Source organism: Cucurbita pepo, chromosome 12 (assembly GCF_057944985.1).
Source record: "Cucurbita pepo subsp. pepo isolate OVF chromosome 12, ASM5794498v1, whole genome shotgun sequence".
Lineage (NCBI taxonomy): Eukaryota > Viridiplantae > Streptophyta > Magnoliopsida > Cucurbitales > Cucurbitaceae > Cucurbita > Cucurbita pepo.
Window position 1 is genome coordinate 872,208 of NC_141809.1, and position 17,222 is coordinate 889,429.

The following is a 17,222-nucleotide window of genomic DNA, read 5'->3' on the forward strand; positions in this document are numbered from 1 at the left end:
AAAATCAGGATTTTAATGTCAAATTGGTAAGAAGTATTGATATTGCTTGTGATGTTAGATGAATACTTCAAAAAAGATAGATTAGATTAACAATCTCATCAACGTAAATATCTTTTGTTTCAATCACATTATTAATGACTTTCTTCAAAAGTCAACCAAAAGTCAACATTATCAATAACTTTCTTCAAAAGTCAACCAAAAGTCAACATTATCAATGACTTTCTTCAAAAGTCAAAGGTCAAATCTTCATTATCAACTCGAGATCAACTAACCAATCCATCTATGATATTAGGTCACAGTACATCATGCTAACAACTATCAAGTTTATGCTTAAGGTTCGTTCTATTACAATTACTTGGTCATCTTTACTTTATCCTTAGCAACCAGGTCTACTCCCACAGGGTAGTAACAAATAATTCATGCCGTTAAGGTTCGAGAGACTAGGTAGTAACAAATAATTCATGCCATCAAGGTTCGAGTTGAAACCCTGTGTGTCTAACAAATGGGACACAAAGCGCTCGAATGCTCACCAACCCAATATTTGTATTTCCATATAATAGGTGTTAGGCAATTTTAACAAGGACGAAATGCTATGAAGTATGAAGATTTAAAAGTATATAGACCAAAATAACCGGAGACCGTAATAAACATCTTGAAAGTATAAGATCCGAATGAACCAAAACCGAATAATGAAAAAGAACTCACAAGGCATGAAAAGGAAAAGGGAAAGTGAAAGTGAAAAAGAAAGAAAGGTCCCCCAGCTATACATAATGCTCATACGCGTTTTGGCCCTGATGTGACAACCTGATAAAACGTGAAGGCTTGTAATTAGCTACAGACAGCCTACAGCCAAGCAGTAATAAAGGCAGGCACGTCGGTCTCATTTGGTTGCCCATTATAACTCATTCATTCATTCAAAGCTCAAGACTTTAGAGAGCCCATTTTGCACCCTTTTCAACATTCTATGAATGAATAACAGCTATGGATGGGAAGAACATTGAAGGGCAAACCCAAAAAAGGAAAATAATGAAGCAAAATTATGTATTCCTATGAGCTTCAGGCCAAATTTTCCAGTCTTCAATTCATAATCAAATAGCTTTAAGTAGAGACAATGGCCCAATGACAGACAACAAAAGTGGAAAAAAATTGATGAAGAATATCCATCGTCTATAGATACTATCAATCAAAGCATTACACTGAGTAAATAAATAGAAATGTGAAATACCTCGCTATTAAACAGCGCTGCTCGGGACTTGCTTGCTGATCCGACCCCTCTGGGCGACGACGGGCACTGGAGAACTTAACAGCAACAGGGGATTGTGAAGAAGACAGCATTTTTGGTCTTATTCTGAATCCCTGACACTCTCACTTGTCAGCCACAGTTTCTTCTGGACGATGAACACGGTCTCGTCCCCGTCCAGTTCTGAATCTGAGCTGGCATTGGCGGTAGCTACTGTTTCCCAGTGTAATGCAGGTAGATACTTCTTTATCAAATCTACAATAGATTGCTTGTCCCTGATAATGACGAAACCTGTGGGTCTGAGCATGCGATCCATCTCGAGCAACAAGTCCTCAATGCTGCATTCTTTCTTCTCGATATCAGAAAAGATGGTCCATGCGTGGAGCAGATCGTATGTACGAGGATATGTCGAGAAGGCTTCGCACCTGTAAAAAATGTATAAAGTGTAATTTGCATATACTATCTTGAATAAACTAGAATTGCATTTCACAGTTTTCGTTGTAGCCATAAAAGGATATGCAAGTGCTTTTTTTCAGCTGCATACCAGTTATTGATAGAGCCTATGAGACCTCGATCATATATCAACTTCAGCGTGTTCGGTCCGTCTTCTGGAACAACATTCATCACCCACACATCCTTGTCCTTCAGAGCAGCTCCAAACGATCCCATATTAGCCTTCATGTCCATCACATTCCTGATAGTGTCCGATTCGATCTTTGGACTCAGTAGATTCCAGTAACTCCCAACTCTACGCTGCCAAATTTCCTGCAACAAGACGATACAAGTTTAGAAACTTCAGAATCCAGATTTGAATCAGCCAAATTCACCATGGTCATAAATTACCGTGTCTTTTTCGAACATTTCATTTGAATAGCCAAAATCCTGAAGTCGTGGAGGAGGTGAAGTTAATCGAGCTGGCCAAGGAGCCAATCCACTGCCCTTGACTTTATGATCATCTGCACCAACAAATCCAGTGTGATCATCGAGAAAGCATGTTCAATTTGCAATAGGACGATATTTCTCAGCACATGCCAATAGGACACAACAGAAACCTTTTACGATCACACGATTCAGAAAATCAATTCCAGTTCAGTTGAAGGCTAGTAGGCTAATTTACAAGAAAAAATTAACACCAAGAATCCCAAAGATGGGATTTCCTCCCCCAAGAATGTCATATTCTCTATGCCACATAGCTTTAAACCCAAAAATTTAAATAATTTCCATTAGATAAGCAGCAACACATGGATACTGATAGTTGGCAAGTTGAAAAGGAGGTACACTTATGCTGGCAAATAATAAATGATGCATTTAGTAGTAAGAAAATAAAATATAAATCGAGCCATTCGATAAGGGACGTACGGTCAGAGTAAGGAGTGATACAAGCTTCCATCTGCACACCCCAAACGGCATCAGGATCATCGTCAGATCGACATAGTGGAGGACGAGTACCAGGTTCTCTTTGCAGATAACAATCATTTGTTAGGGGCTTTTGCCATATTACAGTCTGATTCCTCTTTGCAGCAACTCTCCAACACATACGGCCCACAAGGTCACTCATTTTTCTCCATATTCTCAGATCCTCCTCATCCTGGGCATAAGCTTCTGGAGATGAATAAGCAAAATAACCGCCCGGTCTAAGTAATCTATCTAGCTCAAGAAGAAGAATCCCGTCTCTTTGAAGCCAATCAATACGACAACGAGAACAGTGTGCGAGTTCAAAAGATCTGCTTGGGTAAGGGAGCCTCTTGGTTCCTAAAACACCAAGGTATGCCGGAATTCCTCTTTCCAAGGCAAATTGAATTTGATTTTGATGAACATCATTTGGTGCTAAGGACATTGCTATGATATTAGATGAGAGAAGATATCCTCCAAAACTTGCGACACCACAACCAACATCAAGAACGGTACGCAGTCTTCCTTGATTGTTTAGATTATCATTTGAAAAGTTGAGCATCTGAAAGATGAAGGCCAACGTTTTCAGCTAATCAATTGCTCATAAGAAAACTTGCAGAAATAATAAAATCTCATAAACTTGAGCCAAAACCATGAATGGTAGAGATATAATACGATAAACCCTGCATCTAAAATATTGTTCAAACAGCAAACATTGCATAATCTTCCCTTTCTGGACGATAAAGAAGTGTTCAGAAATCTTACATTTGCAATTGAAGCAATGTACTTATCAGCTCCGTAGTGAAAGTGAGTACCTCCTCCAGGGAACACAATTTTTTCTCCTTTCACAACCATCCAGTTCTGATCGGATTTCTCATGTGCAAGATGAGTATGAGGAATGTTAGCTTTCCACACTTCATCTCTGCTCTTTGGCCACTTAATTGGGACCTGAAGTAACACATCATTAGTAAGTAATCAGCAAAATCTTCAGGTGATGCTCAGTGCTACTAAATTACCTTATATCCTGCTGGAGGAGGAATCAGGCAATTGAACCGTCTCTCAGGTGGTGGGCAGTGTCTTTCGTAGTGTTCCATTAAAGAAAGGTCCAGTTTCAATCTCATTTGGTAAATGAGATGTCTGTCCAAGCATGGAATCAATTCCGAATGCCGGTCATCGCAGACCTTTGAAACAAGAGAAGAAACTACATGAGAAGGCTCCACAGATCACTGCAAGACTAAAAAGTATTAAAAGTTGAAGGAAGAAAAAACAAGGGAACACAGTTACTTACAGGGTAACTTTTTGGTACGACACCATCTTCTGCGTCGTCCTGCTCAGTTGAGGTTGTAGATTCTTCAGAGTCTTCGTTCCCCATCAAATAATGGCTCAATGACTTGCTGCCATGCTGCAGAGCGAACGCACCACGGTCTTGATTGCCAAAAATGGATCCATAATATGCATACAGGAACCCAAGAAATATCGCTACAACACATATGGTAGCGATTAATCGCTTCTTCTGAGTTCCATCAGATCTTCCCCTCGTCATTTATCAATCTTTCGAGTTTTTCTCAACTATATACTTTGACCCAAGTATGAAAACAGTGTTGCACGTATCGCCTAAACAGAAACTGGTTAACCTCCCCTCCTGAAGCTACAGTAGAAAACGATAGCAAGAATCAGGTATATTATAGAACCCAATGCCGAACCTGCCAGGAAAGCATGAAGTTTCGTAACAGAAGAAAAGGCCAGAGACACCAAGAGCCTGATTTGTGGGTTATGAAACCCCGTTCTACTTGAAGTAAGTGAATTCATACTTCAGTCACTTGTGGTCCTAATCTTAGGGACAATACTAAATCAGAAATGGCAAGTGCACTCAATTTCTTGAGTCTTGACTTGTAATCCTTTATGCTTTCTTAAAGAATTCTCTTCTCCAAAGGTCGGTATAGATTAATTTCTTGAGTCTTCTCTCAAGAAATCATCAATTCTCAAACACCATAACACAAGTTCAAGCAACAATTACATTCAATTCAACGTGTAAAAAGAGAAGAAAATAAAACAAAACACATAAAATTCTTAATGCATCCAACGAAACTCTATCAAGTACATTGACAAGCCAACCAACTGAAGAATGGATGAACCGACACTCATAAGCAAGATTCGCCCTAATAGAACATCAGCCCACTCTAAGATCATCTCGACATTAAATCACCGTCAAAATACCAAAACAGCCAAAGATACGAGAGCAATGTGTGTCGGTACATTCAACTAAATCCCCAGATCTGAAAAATCTTCAGAGAAAAAAGAAAAAAAAAATCCATCGACTAACTAATCAACACCTCCATAAATTCCAATCAAACCAAACGCCAAATCCAAATCAAATTTAACTAATTAACAAACGATATCCAGAAACCAAACCAATTTAGATCCAAAAATCAACGAAAACAACTCACAAGCAGAAACCCAAATCACGAGAAATGGAGAAAAACAAGTAGACAGCGGGATCGGAGAGCAAGTGCAGCAACTAAAGATAAACAGCGAGAGCTTCCAGTGAGTAAAGTAACAAGAAATCAAATATGAAACAGACAGAAAGATTAGGAAGAAGAAGAGGAAGGAGAAACCAGATCTACAAGTTTCTGGTTTAATGGAGAAATCATGCTATTTTTGGGAGGGAAGGACCTGACCTGTTGTTAAGTAATACCTCTGCGTCTGCCATTGCCAGAGAAAAGAGGGAAGAGAGTGATGGTTTTATACACTGTATTGAATTTCTCTAATTTTCTGCAATCTTTATTTATTTATTTTATTTAAATATCAGTGAAACTAAATCATTAATCCTCCCAACTACTTGCTAATTAAGATGCTAATCCTTTAATTAAAAATTAATTAATACGTTAATTATTGATTAATTCTATTTTATTCACGGATAACACACTGATTAATAAATTTTAATTTCGAACTTTAATTATACAAAATAATTAAAAATTAAAATTGGCCACTCCAAATAAAAATAGGTATTTATTAAATCAATTCGCTATTAACATTTTTAAATCATCACTTAATTTAATATTTTAGGTTAAAACTTTATTTATTTTTTTTAATTTTAGTTTTAAAATGTTTATTTATTTTATTAAATCTTTTAATAAGAAGGGTCATAATGGTAATTTTAAAAATAAACTGGGTAAATATTAAATATTAGAATAATTTTTGTGTAGATATTAATAAATAAAATAAGTAATTAAAATGGAAAGTTATTTATGAGGGAAATAAAGTTGCATGAGATCTCAAATATGTCCACTTCACATGCCACAGCTGTTGATATGCCTTTTACATAAATAAATTTGACAGCTTTAAATTATTGATTATGACTTTTATCCTATTTATTCAACCTTTTCTTTAAATAAAATAATAATAATAATAATAATAATAATAAAGGTGTATTAGGTGTTATAGACTGTAACATTTCTTTTTATTAAAAAAAGTTAAACGTAGACTAAATATAGTTTTTTTTTTTTTTTTTTTTTTTTTAATTTTAAGGGTATTTTGAAATTTTTATTTATTTTAATGAGGATATATTTTTTTAATTTTATTTTTGTTAATTTTAAGGGTTTTAATGAGTATTTTTTAAGGTAGTATTAAAAATTTAAGGATAATTATGAAATAATCTATAAAGATATGTTTTAAATAAAATAAATAAAATATTAATAATTTCTAATTTTTTAAAAATAGTTAGACTACAATTATAATTTCAAGCATAAGCTCTCATAATTTTGTTTTGGGCTTCTCCAAAAAGGCTTCATTCTAATGTAAAGTGTATTATTTGATTATAAACTCATGACCATTCCCTTCCAATGTAAAGTGTATTATTTGATTATAAACTCATGACCATTCCCTTCCAATGTAAAGTGTATTATTTGATTATAAACTCATGACCATTCCCTAAAATAACCGATGTGGGACACTTTCATCCAACACCTCCCTTTAAACAAAGTATGTCTTCCCTTAATCAAGGCTCGACTCCTTTGGAGTATTTTCTAGTCACTTTTTTACTATGCTTTCTCACAACACTTTGTTTGACATTTGAGGATTATTCCCTAAAATAACCGATGTGAGACACTTTCATCCAACACCTCCCCTCGAACAAAGTATGTCTCCTCTTAATCGAAAGGGAGTGTCTTCTCTAGTCATATTTTATTCGAGGGGAGGTGTTGTCATGGATTTATGAGTTTATAATCAAGTAATAAACTCTCCATTGGGGAAATGAGTTTATAATCAAAGAATAAACCGGAGAAATGAGGTCATAACTACTGCCAAGAGTCAACATTTAACAAAAATAACTATTAAATATATTAATATATTCCCGCGTTTTCAATTTGAAAATAGAATATATATATTATATATATATATATATGCGCGTGGAGTTGGAAGAAAGGGAAACATTATTACTTTTATTATTAAAACTCCGAGAGATTTCTCCATTTTCCCGGCCGACAACGGCTCGTCGGCGAAAGCTCGCTCTTTATTCCCTAAATTACATTACGACTCCATTATATATATATATCTACCATTTCTTCATCTCTTTCAGTCTCTTCTTTCCTGCGACCTTCCTGGGCTGAGAATCCTCATCTCCTGTTGCCCGTACTTCAGCCGCTGTGCCTCCTCCCTTGAAATCCGGTACATGTTCGACAGAACTCCCAGCGGCAACATCCTCATCTCCGAAGCGCGCCCCGCCAGAAGGTTCGTGATAGCGTTGTCGTTCGTCTTGAATGCAATCCACTCGAATCCTTTGTCGCTTGCTTGTTTCATCACCACGAAGTTCTGTGGAATCATCAGTACCTGTCCTTTCCGAACCTCGCCGTTGAACACCGATTGTCCTAAGTCGTTGACGACCTGTACTCTCGCGCTGCCTCTCGTCGCGTATAACACCGTGTGGCTGTTCACTGTGTAGTGCGGTGCTACGAGCGCGTTCTGTTTGTGTTGAAATTAGGGATTTCGAGGTTGTTAGGGTTTTTTTTTTTTTTTTTTTTTTTTTCAAATTGGAGATTTGAAGAAATTTGCGTGTTAGGGTTTCTGAAATTGGAGATATGATGCAATTACTCTACTTACGCTGTAGAGGACTCCTCGTTCGGCGCTGAGGCGGACTTGGCGGAGGAAGGGGAGGTTATGGTAGTTGGCGGTGGAGATGCGGCCGCCGCGTGGGTTGAACACATCGGCGCGCTCAGACCGACCGATGTTGTGCTTCAATCGGAGTGTGCATATGGTTTCTTCGAAGCCATTTTCCGATTCTGATTCGATGTATCTTCCTCTTGATCTCTCCTGTTCATCTCTCTCTGGCAGAAGCACGTCGAAATCTTCATCGACTTGCACGATTCTGTCCCTCTCGTCGTCTTCTCCCTTCAGCCGCCTGACCAATCCACTGTCTACTTTGAAAGCTTCTTCCAGAAGTTCGTCTGCAATTCCACTGAACATATTGCCTGATTTCTCGCCAACGGATCCCCTGCGGCTTCTTCCTTCCATTTCCTCTGCGCCTCTTTCCACCATCTCTGGCCTTCCGGCGAGGAAGAATTTCTGTAACAAATACAACAAAGAATCTTACGACTTCTTGATCAAACAGTAATTACATCGTTATACACTGCCGAATCTGAGGTCGTCTTTTTTTGAATCAGAGATTAAATCGTTATACTCTGTTTTTGCTTAACTTACTCTGAGGTATGGATCGATTTGATTGGCGACATTGCGAGTGTCAGTGAAGACGATCAAGATGAGATCGGACTGTCCTCGATTATAGATCCAGTGAGAAACTCCGGCCGGTACAACGAGGAGATCGCCCTCTCTGAACTGGCGGATCTTCTGATGCTGGTCTCTGAACGCAGATCCAGCCGATTGCGATCTTCGTAAATCGGTCTGGTAAGTTTCCGCACAACCGGGAATTGCAACCCCGCGTATGCCGGTGCCTTGGACTACGAAGATGAGTTTAGGAGCATTAGAGAATCCAGGTAGAAGCAGACCTCTGGGCCGGATTTTATGGCGGAGCATATTTACTCCGGCGCACTGGAACTCCTCGCTGTACTGATCCCACACTTCAGTGGAACCGGCCTCCGCCTCGGCTCTACGAACGGGCTCTTGAGCTCTGAGATTCTCAAGACGACAGGCTCTCGGAGAATGGAATCGGTGCTGCTGCATTGCTTCCCCGTCTTGGAATTCCTGAGGGAAATGCTCAAACTGAGCGAAGCAGACATTGATGAAAACTAGTAAACATGACAAACCATGAAGAGAAGAGCGAGCCATGGTGACGGAGAAAGAGAGGAGAAGGTTACTAGGTGCGTGAGAAACGTAGAGGAAGGTGGCGGAGTATTTATTGGGGGACGGAGGAGGAATGGTGGTGACAAGTGGATGGCGGCGGCGGTGGTAACAGAATACGTGGTGGGAGGGATTCATGTAGAAACCCACCAGCTGCCATTTCGTCTCTGACATGTTGTTACAGAAGGTGCTCCTTCGAGCCTCCACGGACCATTGTTGCACAGGCTAATCCACCTCAATGGTACGTAATTTTATTTGCATGTTTTTTATTTTCATTTTCTTTAACGATTATTCTTTTTAAATTATCCTATTTAATTATGTTAATTATATATGGGCCTGATGGGTCATATCTCTTAGACAGCCCAATAAGTGGAGATATGTGAAGAAGCCCACCTTCTAAATTTATGGGCTTTTTGGCCCACTAACTAGAAATAAAAGTTATTTATTGTTTTCAACAAAATAATAATTTATAATAATTTTGTAAATTTTATCAAAATAGACTAAATCTTATAAAAAATAGCGAAAATGATAAAATTGAGTATTTAAATTTATTATTCATTACCTCATTCCTTGAAGAGTACTCAAACTTGAATATTTTTTTAATTCGTTTATTTTTTCTTTTTTAATTATTAATATTACTTGTGATAGGAATGTGTTATTTATTCTTACCTACTTTGCAATAGGGTAATGTAATATTTGTTTCATAGACTAATAATTTTAAATCTCGTTATATTAAAACGAGCTGAAATATCTAGTTTTTAAATTATTTATGTGAGGATTCATCTTTTTTTTTTTCTTCGTCTTTTTTAATAAATTAGAATTAGATATGTTTAACCTAATGATTAGTGGGCTCTCTGACTTATTTTGAGTTAAGATTATTGTTGTTTGTTTGGCTTAATTTCATCTAGTACGAAAATTAATTCTATCTTATTTCATTCATTAATTTCAAAACAATATTATTGATTATTAGCAGGTTTGATAATACACAAAAATATTTAATAAGTTTGAAAATAAAGTTAAAGAATATGGAATAAGTAAAAGTCATAAAAGTTATGCAAAATTTCTAAATAATAATAGTAGGTGAAGAGCGGTAGAGACAATGTTTCAATCTGCTTTTGTGATGTTGAAACATTAGAGTAGCGTTAAGATATTACAATCATTAATAACGTGATAAAATTAGTTTTGGGCAATATTAGATCTTAGAGGTCATTGTAAGATTAGATAAATTCAAGGCTATCAAATGCAAAAGGGACGAAAAATCAAGTTCAAACTCCACCTTAGAACTCAATCGAGCATGGGGAAAATAAGAATTCAGGCCAAGGACACCCTTACAAAAAGAATGATTAGAAGAAAGGTCATACCAGCCATCTTGGCTTCGACTAAGGTTAAGGTTGAGATCAACCCAATGCTCGACTAAGATCACGAAGAATCTCGAGGTCAATCTGATTCAACTCTCAAATCTAGATCTTAAGATGAATTGGAATTTGATATCAACCGTCATATAGAAAACAGGTCTATTTCTAAACTCTTAAAATTCTAAGCATTTTATACTCTTCTTTTACCCTATAATTTAAGTATCAGACTATGTAATGACAACTAATCCCCTCATCTTTAATTCTAAAAATTCTCTGTTAAAGCACGTAAATATCAAATACATTTTCTATGTTAAAAGTATATATATATAACATTACCAAACAATCATATACTTTACATTAAAAAAAAAATCAATTATTAATACATTTTATTTTGAAAACCATAATATACTAAAAAAAAAAATGTGTTTATGTGAGCGCGGCCTAGTTTTCCATAAATTTCCTAGAACAAAGCAAGACGACGCCGTTTTCACTTAAACGCGTCAATTCCAAGACGCCGAACTTAGCGTTACATTGAAACTACATTTTAAATGCAATATTAATTACGAGAAAAGGACTGATGAGAAATTTCCTGGAAACTCGAAATTAGCCCCTAAATTCTCAGTTATTACATAAACCCCCCAATTTTTTTATTCCTTTCTTCAAACTCCTTACCCGGTAAGGAATCCACTCTCTCAACGCTCAACTCTCGACTCTCAACTCTCAACTCTCCCGCGGATTCATATTTCTACCCCTGAGTTTCCTTATAAATCGAAAAGTGGAACTCCTTTTTGTTTATTTATATTTCAACCCCCCTGCTCTGTTTCGTCAAGCTTTCCATTTATTTTTAGAACTGCCATTTTTGCCACATTCTAAATTCTCAAGATCAAGATACAACCTGACGAACGAGAGATTTGAGACCTTTCAATCCTCTTTTTGTTTGTTTGGTTTTTTTTTTTTTTTTTTTTCGATTCAGTTTTTTTTTCTGGATTTCGTATGGGGCAGCAACCTTCCAAAGATGAGCTTGTGTACCAGCGCGCCAGCAATGGCGATGTGGATGGGATTAAAGCCCTTTCTAACGATGGTGCCGGCCTTGAGGTGATTGGAATTCGTAATTTGTTTATTTATTGATCTCTATTCTTTTGTAGTTTTGTATTCTCGTGGATCATTTTTGGTTTATTTTGGGTTATTGGTGTAGTGGGTTGATAGGGAAGGAAGGACTCCGTTGATTGTTGCCTGTACGAAACCCGAGCCCTACAACGTGGCGAAAACGTTGCTAGAACTCGGCGCCAATGTCAATGCGTTTGGACCAGGTTTGCTATCAACATTTCGGGTTTCCATGGCTTGATTTGGTCGATTAATTGATTTATCAGATTTCCATATACGTTTATTTCAATTTCTGTGACATAATTGATTATTTTATTGCATAGTATCCAATGGATTTAATATTTTATCATTTCGTAGCAGTTTGTTTTTGGAAGATTGGGTTGTAATTGTTTATTCTCTTGTCACCCTTTGAAAGCTGGATTTATGTTATTTTAGGCCGTCATGGTGGAACGCCATTGCACCATGCTGCTAAAAGAGGCTTGGAAAACACTGTTAGATTGCTTCTTTCATACAGAGGTTTGTTTGTTTTTGTTACTCGAAATATTATAACTTGTTCTGCATCCTGCCAATATCGGATAATTCATTTAACCTCCATTTTTGCTGTAAATATTGCTTATTTTTGTTCCAATTTCCAGCAAATACTTCGATAATCAATGATGCTTGCCAAACTCCTTTGGAAGTTGCGAGAGCAGCGGGGCACAAAAATGTTGTTCGTGCCATTGAGGTACTCTATCTTGTATATATTTTTTAAATTCTCCCCACATTTAGGCTTGGATATTAATTTGATTCATACCCACATGTAAATTCTTAATATCAATTGGAGAGAAAATGACAATAGAGAAGTAGGATTTTCTATTCTAATACTACGTCACATTTTTATTAAGGTTGAATGCTTAAATTAATAGGTTTATGTATGTTCTTAACATACAAATGACCTCTTAATATGTCAATTTGAGCATAGATCAACCGATTAAGATATATGCTCTCAACCAAGAGATAAGGGTTCTAGTCTACCCACTTTACATTTGGTTGAACTCAGAAAAATAAAGGAAAACGTTCTTTAAAATGTTGAAGCATCTTTAAACTACACAATGAAACTTCATTTTCATACTATTTTCTGTACTCAGAAGATGTTTCTAATGATGTTTTGTAGAATCATATTTGTTTATTCTCTGGTTGGATGCGGGAATTTTATGGGCCGGAGTTTCTAGAAGTACTTGTTCCTCATCTCCTTTCGAGAAAAGTGTGAGTATTTTTTCCATATGATTTCGGTCATGTTTATCCCCTTTCCCCTCTTTCAATTGACATTGATACTCTGCATTGTATGTTAGTCGTTGAAGACATTAGGGAATCTTTGGCACTATCTTTTGATATTTATTAACCAAGTCTTTTGTCCAGCTTTTCTGTAAAGCCGTGAATAGTTTTATCCTTACATAGTGCATGATATAGCTTGTACGCTAACAATGCAATTTCTGCAGCTGGGTAGTCATTTTACCTTGTGGTTCTCGAAATCCTATGAAGCCTACTAAGTTGGAGCTTGCCTTATACACTAGCTTGGAGGTATTGATTTTTATATATGTCAGCTTTCATTTCCTTCATTTAAATTATGTGTCAGATGTATTAAAACCACTATCCCCTTCATCTGGAAATTTTAGTTCAAATCCTTCGCTCCCGGGTGAAAGATGCCTCTTCGGTTCTTTTCATTTATTACGGTTCTTTTGTAATTGGAATAGTCTTAGTACTTCAATTTCATTTCCTTCGTTCTGTAATTAATAGTTGTTCTTATCCAAGTTATATTGCCTTATCCTGTTTCTAGAAAGTGAATTTGTGAATTGTGTGAAGATCATGCATCCCCCCTTTCCCCCACCCCCACCGCAAGAATAAAGGGGAAAAATAAAAATTGAGAGAGAGAGAGAGAGAGAGGTTCTGACCGTTGGGTCTTGTGCAACTTATGTGACTTTTATGCCATTTCCTTTATCCCATGCCTTTTAAAAATATATAGAACTTCTAGTTACTATCGAATTGTTACAAAAGGTTCCATCAAATTGAGAGAGAAAGAGAGAGAAATAGGGGTTCTGCCCGTTGGATCTTGTGTAACTTATGTGACTTTTATGCCATTTGCTCTATTCCATGCCTTTTAAAGATATGTAGAACTTCTAGTTACTATCTAATTGTTGCAAAAGGTTTCGTCAGTCTTTGAATCCAGAACAAAGGCTTTATCTGATGAATTTTTCTTTTTCTTTGGCTGTTGATTCAAATTGATAATCATTTAATAACGAGTTGATTCAAATTGATAGTCATTTAATAACTGAATCAGCTCTGGTTTATCTAGGTTGTAAGGGAATTTCTTTTTTGGACTGTACAAGTTAGCTTCTATTTGTTCTGAAAAATAGAATGAAATATACTCTGTGGACATTCGGAATAAAATATAAACGTTTGGTTCGTGGGACTGTTCTGGAAATCTGGCTTCTGCTAAACAAATATATTAAGTCTTTAATTGTAGCATACTGCTCTGACTGATGTAATTTAATGTGAATGAGATACTGCAATCTTTCCTTTATGTTGTACTGCTTGTATTGTGAGATTCTATGTTTTCTTGCTCATGTTTGGATTTTTTATTGAATGGACAGGATGCCCAACCTCGTTTAATCATTCCATTGTGGAAGTCATGTTTAGAGGAACATAAGTTGCAGGATCCTGATCCCTCTGTTGTTATTGTCGACAACGCTCCAAGTAATTTCTAATTGCTGGAAAATGCTATTTCAGTAACAGTTATTGACTTCTTCAGTTAAATTTTATTTATTGTCCTTGGTTTTGCTCTCAGACTTAGTCTCAAGAGGAGTAAGGAGGCGAAAACGGAGTTGTCACACCTCCTGGGAAGCCAGATCTCGATTTCGAAAATCAAAGAGACGTAAGAACTAATAAGATCCTGTTCATATACTTGTGTTAAAAAATCAATCATTCAGGTATTTCATGTTTGAAACTATATGAAACAGAAATTAGGGTCTTTCTAGTTTTGTGTTTTAAATGTGAAACGTCTTAGTGTATGCTCACTGTTTTACATCCTCCAAATTGATATGGTCGGGAGTGAATAGATCATTTTGGTCATGTTTAAATCACACTAAAATATGTCATTAATAATTAAAAATCAATTTAATGTTTTATTTTTTCACTTTGTTGCTTTTACAATTGAGATGTGGTAAGTAATTTTGTTTCGTATCTGTGGTTTTTGCAGCTGGACGTCTTAGACTTGCACCTGATAATGAGTATGACAGACAACAACTTCAATGGTTTTGTGATGCTTGCAAAGGGATTCCTCAGCCAAAGGTATTATGCCTTTTCTTTCTTTATTTCTAGAAAGCGACTGAAACAGATCGATTAAAACATGTTGTCTCAAGCTTTCAGTTTCTCACATCCCCATTGTCGCTATTCATGGGAAAACTTTACAGAGAGCTATTGTAACAGTCTAAGTCTACTGCTAGCAGAGATTGTCCTCTTTGGGTTTTCTTTGGGCTTTCCCTTTTGGGTTTCCCCTCAAGGTTTTGAAAACGCTCTGTTAGGGAGAGGTTTCCACGCTCTTGTAAAGAATACTTCTTTCTCCTCCCCAACTAATGTGAGATCTCACAATCCACTCCCTTCGAGACTTAACCACCTCGCTGGCACTCGTTCCCAAAGAGGACAATATCTGCTAGCAGTAGATTTTGGTTGTTACAACTATCTTCAACAAATTCATTATCCAAACGGTTTTTTTATATTAAAATAGAATATTCTCTAAAATCGAGTAATTTTTTAACACCATTTCAAAGAGGTCTCGGCACTATATATAGTACATAGTCTCGATGATTTAGTACTCATTAGTGGAGGCACGAACTGCATATCTACATTTTCCTGTCTTTGAAGTAGTTTTCGCTCAGCCTGCAAGCCCAAGATATTGAATGTCTCTCTTTTGTGGGGCTGATCATAACATCAAGTACTGTTTTGAAATTTCAGATGATGCAATCTACAATCTGGCATAATCACCAGAGCCCGATCAACATTGCCACTGTACCTCCGGGTTCAGAAGATCCGGAGCTTACAATGGCCATAAATGCCTCTATTCAGTCAGCTATGCAGGAAAGTGGACAGCTTCATAATCCCCATTCATCAAGCTCTGAAGCAGGTGCCTCAAGTAGCAGTGCATTACCTCCACCTGCTCCTCCAAGACCAGGCTCTAGCAAATCGGCAATGCATGAAGAAGCAAGCCACGGTTACAATCCAAGCCATTGCGCTCAAGCGCCAATGAACACCGGCATCCAGATTACACACCCTCCAAATGCAGTCCCCACTGCTCCACCAGTTGAAGCCAAAACCTTCGAGGCTAGCACTAGTACGGTTGGCGACTACCCGTTGGTCGATTCCGATCCCACAGACAGCATGGCTTCTTCATCCGTTGGGGACGATGGGAAACAAGGCAGTGGCAACACGACATGTGTGATATGTTTGGATGCACCAGTGGAGGGAGCCTGCGTCCCCTGTGGCCATATGGCTGGATGTATGTCTTGTTTAAGTGAGATCAAAGCCAAGAATTGGGGCTGCCCAGTTTGTCGCACCAAGATCAATCAAGTCATAAAGCTGTATGCTGTCTGAGCCACCCCAATCAACCAAGCATATAACCAGGTGAAACCCCTTGAACTCTGTCTGTATAATTTGCGCTATACATACCCTTCAGCTTTCAGATACTTAAATGTTTAAACTTATACAAATTCTTTCGACTGAAACAACCAGATTGGTACTCCTGCTAAAAGAAAAACTGGGGAGGTAAAACTACTGCGGGAGTATTTGGCTCATAAATTTGGACTTGTGTGTGTACATATTTCGTATATGAATTTGTTTGTTAATCCATGAACTATTTATTGATAATTTTCTTTTCGGTTTTCGAAAATTTTGTTTGTTTTAGGTCGAGTTTTACCTTCCTTTCGAGGAAACATTTTAGTTTATAGCTAAATTCCTATGTGGATATCTATAGGCTTAATTGCAGATCGAGTACAACAAGAAGACCATTTACTTACATTTTACTTCAAAAAATTACACTATAGGTGTAACCGTCCAAACCTATCACTAGTAGATATAGTTCTCTTAGGGCTTTCCCTTACTTAAATTTTACTTAAAAATTAAATGTATATGCTACGAGTGTAATAGTCTAAGCCTGCCGCTAGCAGATATTGTCTTCTTCCGCCTCCTTAAGGTTTTAAAATGCGTTTATTTGATAGAGTTTTTTATCTCTTATAAGGAAGTTGTGTCTATTGGGGGGGGGGGGGGGGGGGGTTTACCGTCTTATAAAGAATTCCCCTCTTTCGAGACCTCACAATTTGTTTGGTCTTGAGTTTTTATTTTAAATTTGAATTTTGCGTATCATTAATATTTTCGGGTTAGTGCTCTTAATAAAAGATAGTTTAGTTTTCGAACCCTTTTAATTTTTGAAATTTAAGCTTATAAATAACACTGTAGCATTATTCTCACTTAATTATGATTATTATTATTATTATTAATTTATTTTTTTGTGATGTTTTTATAGTTTTGAAATTTTCAAAAATATTTAAAATGTCCTTTTTTGTTTTTTGTTTTCTTCTAAATTTAAGTAAAATTAAAAAACAATGACTCCCACTAGATCTAATTTTTTCTATTTAAAAAAAAAAAAATGTTTAGATTTGAAAATAGTGTTAAAAATAATCCACAATTATTTCATTCCAAATTTAGCAATTGTAAGCCAAATAATTACAAAAAAAAAATAAAAAACTGTCAGCCACAAATAAACCTTTTTTCTTTTTCTAAAAATAAGCAGATAAATTAAAGTTAAAGCG

General features: G+C 36.6%; 3 protein-coding genes across 6 annotated transcripts; 1 reads left to right on the top strand and 2 right to left on the bottom strand.

The window, feature by feature from the left end:
• Positions 1-1,019: 1,019 nt before the first annotated feature.
• Positions 1,020-5,441, bottom strand: LOC111806826 (putative methyltransferase PMT3). Of its 3 annotated transcripts, none has more exons than XM_023692313.2 (8): positions 5,311-5,441; positions 3,921-4,274; positions 3,649-3,813; positions 3,398-3,580; positions 2,600-3,194; positions 2,084-2,196; positions 1,785-2,005; positions 1,020-1,665 (listed from the first exon to the last, which is right to left on the bottom strand). In XM_023692313.2, the coding sequence occupies exons 2-8, from the start codon at positions 4,173-4,175 to the stop codon at positions 1,344-1,346; spliced, it is 1,854 nt and encodes a 617-aa protein (XP_023548081.1). In that variant the 5' UTR covers positions 4,176-4,274; positions 5,311-5,441; the 3' UTR covers positions 1,020-1,343. The 3 variants fall into 3 exon arrangements, with proteins under 3 accessions (XP_023548081.1, XP_023548079.1, XP_023548080.1); XM_023692311.2 differs by having other exon boundaries at positions 3,921-4,280; positions 5,311-5,435; XM_023692312.2 differs by lacking the exon at positions 5,311-5,441 and adding an exon at positions 5,080-5,286 and having other exon boundaries at positions 3,921-4,280.
• Positions 5,442-7,051: 1,610 nt separating this feature from the next.
• Positions 7,052-8,926, bottom strand: LOC111806828 (11S globulin subunit beta). Its single transcript, XM_023692314.2, has 3 exons — positions 8,327-8,926; positions 7,730-8,191; positions 7,052-7,591 (listed from the first exon to the last, which is right to left on the bottom strand). Exons 1-3 carry the CDS (start codon positions 8,909-8,911, stop codon positions 7,205-7,207), a joined length of 1,434 nt encoding a protein of 477 aa, XP_023548082.2. The 5' UTR covers positions 8,912-8,926; the 3' UTR covers positions 7,052-7,204.
• Positions 8,927-10,935: 2,009 nt separating this feature from the next.
• LOC111807494 (putative E3 ubiquitin-protein ligase XBAT35) lies at positions 10,936-16,281 on the top strand. Of its 2 annotated transcripts, XM_023693238.2 has the most exons (11): positions 10,936-11,373; positions 11,474-11,588; positions 11,818-11,898; positions 12,018-12,106; positions 12,536-12,627; positions 12,861-12,942; positions 14,013-14,115; positions 14,207-14,293; positions 14,618-14,709; positions 15,373-16,038; positions 16,147-16,281. In XM_023693238.2, exons 1-10 carry the CDS (start codon positions 11,272-11,274, stop codon positions 16,006-16,008), a joined length of 1,479 nt encoding a protein of 492 aa, XP_023549006.1. In that variant the 5' UTR covers positions 10,936-11,271; the 3' UTR covers positions 16,009-16,038; positions 16,147-16,281. The 2 variants fall into 2 exon arrangements, with proteins under 2 accessions (XP_023549006.1, XP_023549005.1); XM_023693237.2 differs by having other exon boundaries at positions 10,937-11,373; positions 15,373-16,281.
• Positions 16,282-17,222: the final 941 nt, after the last annotated feature.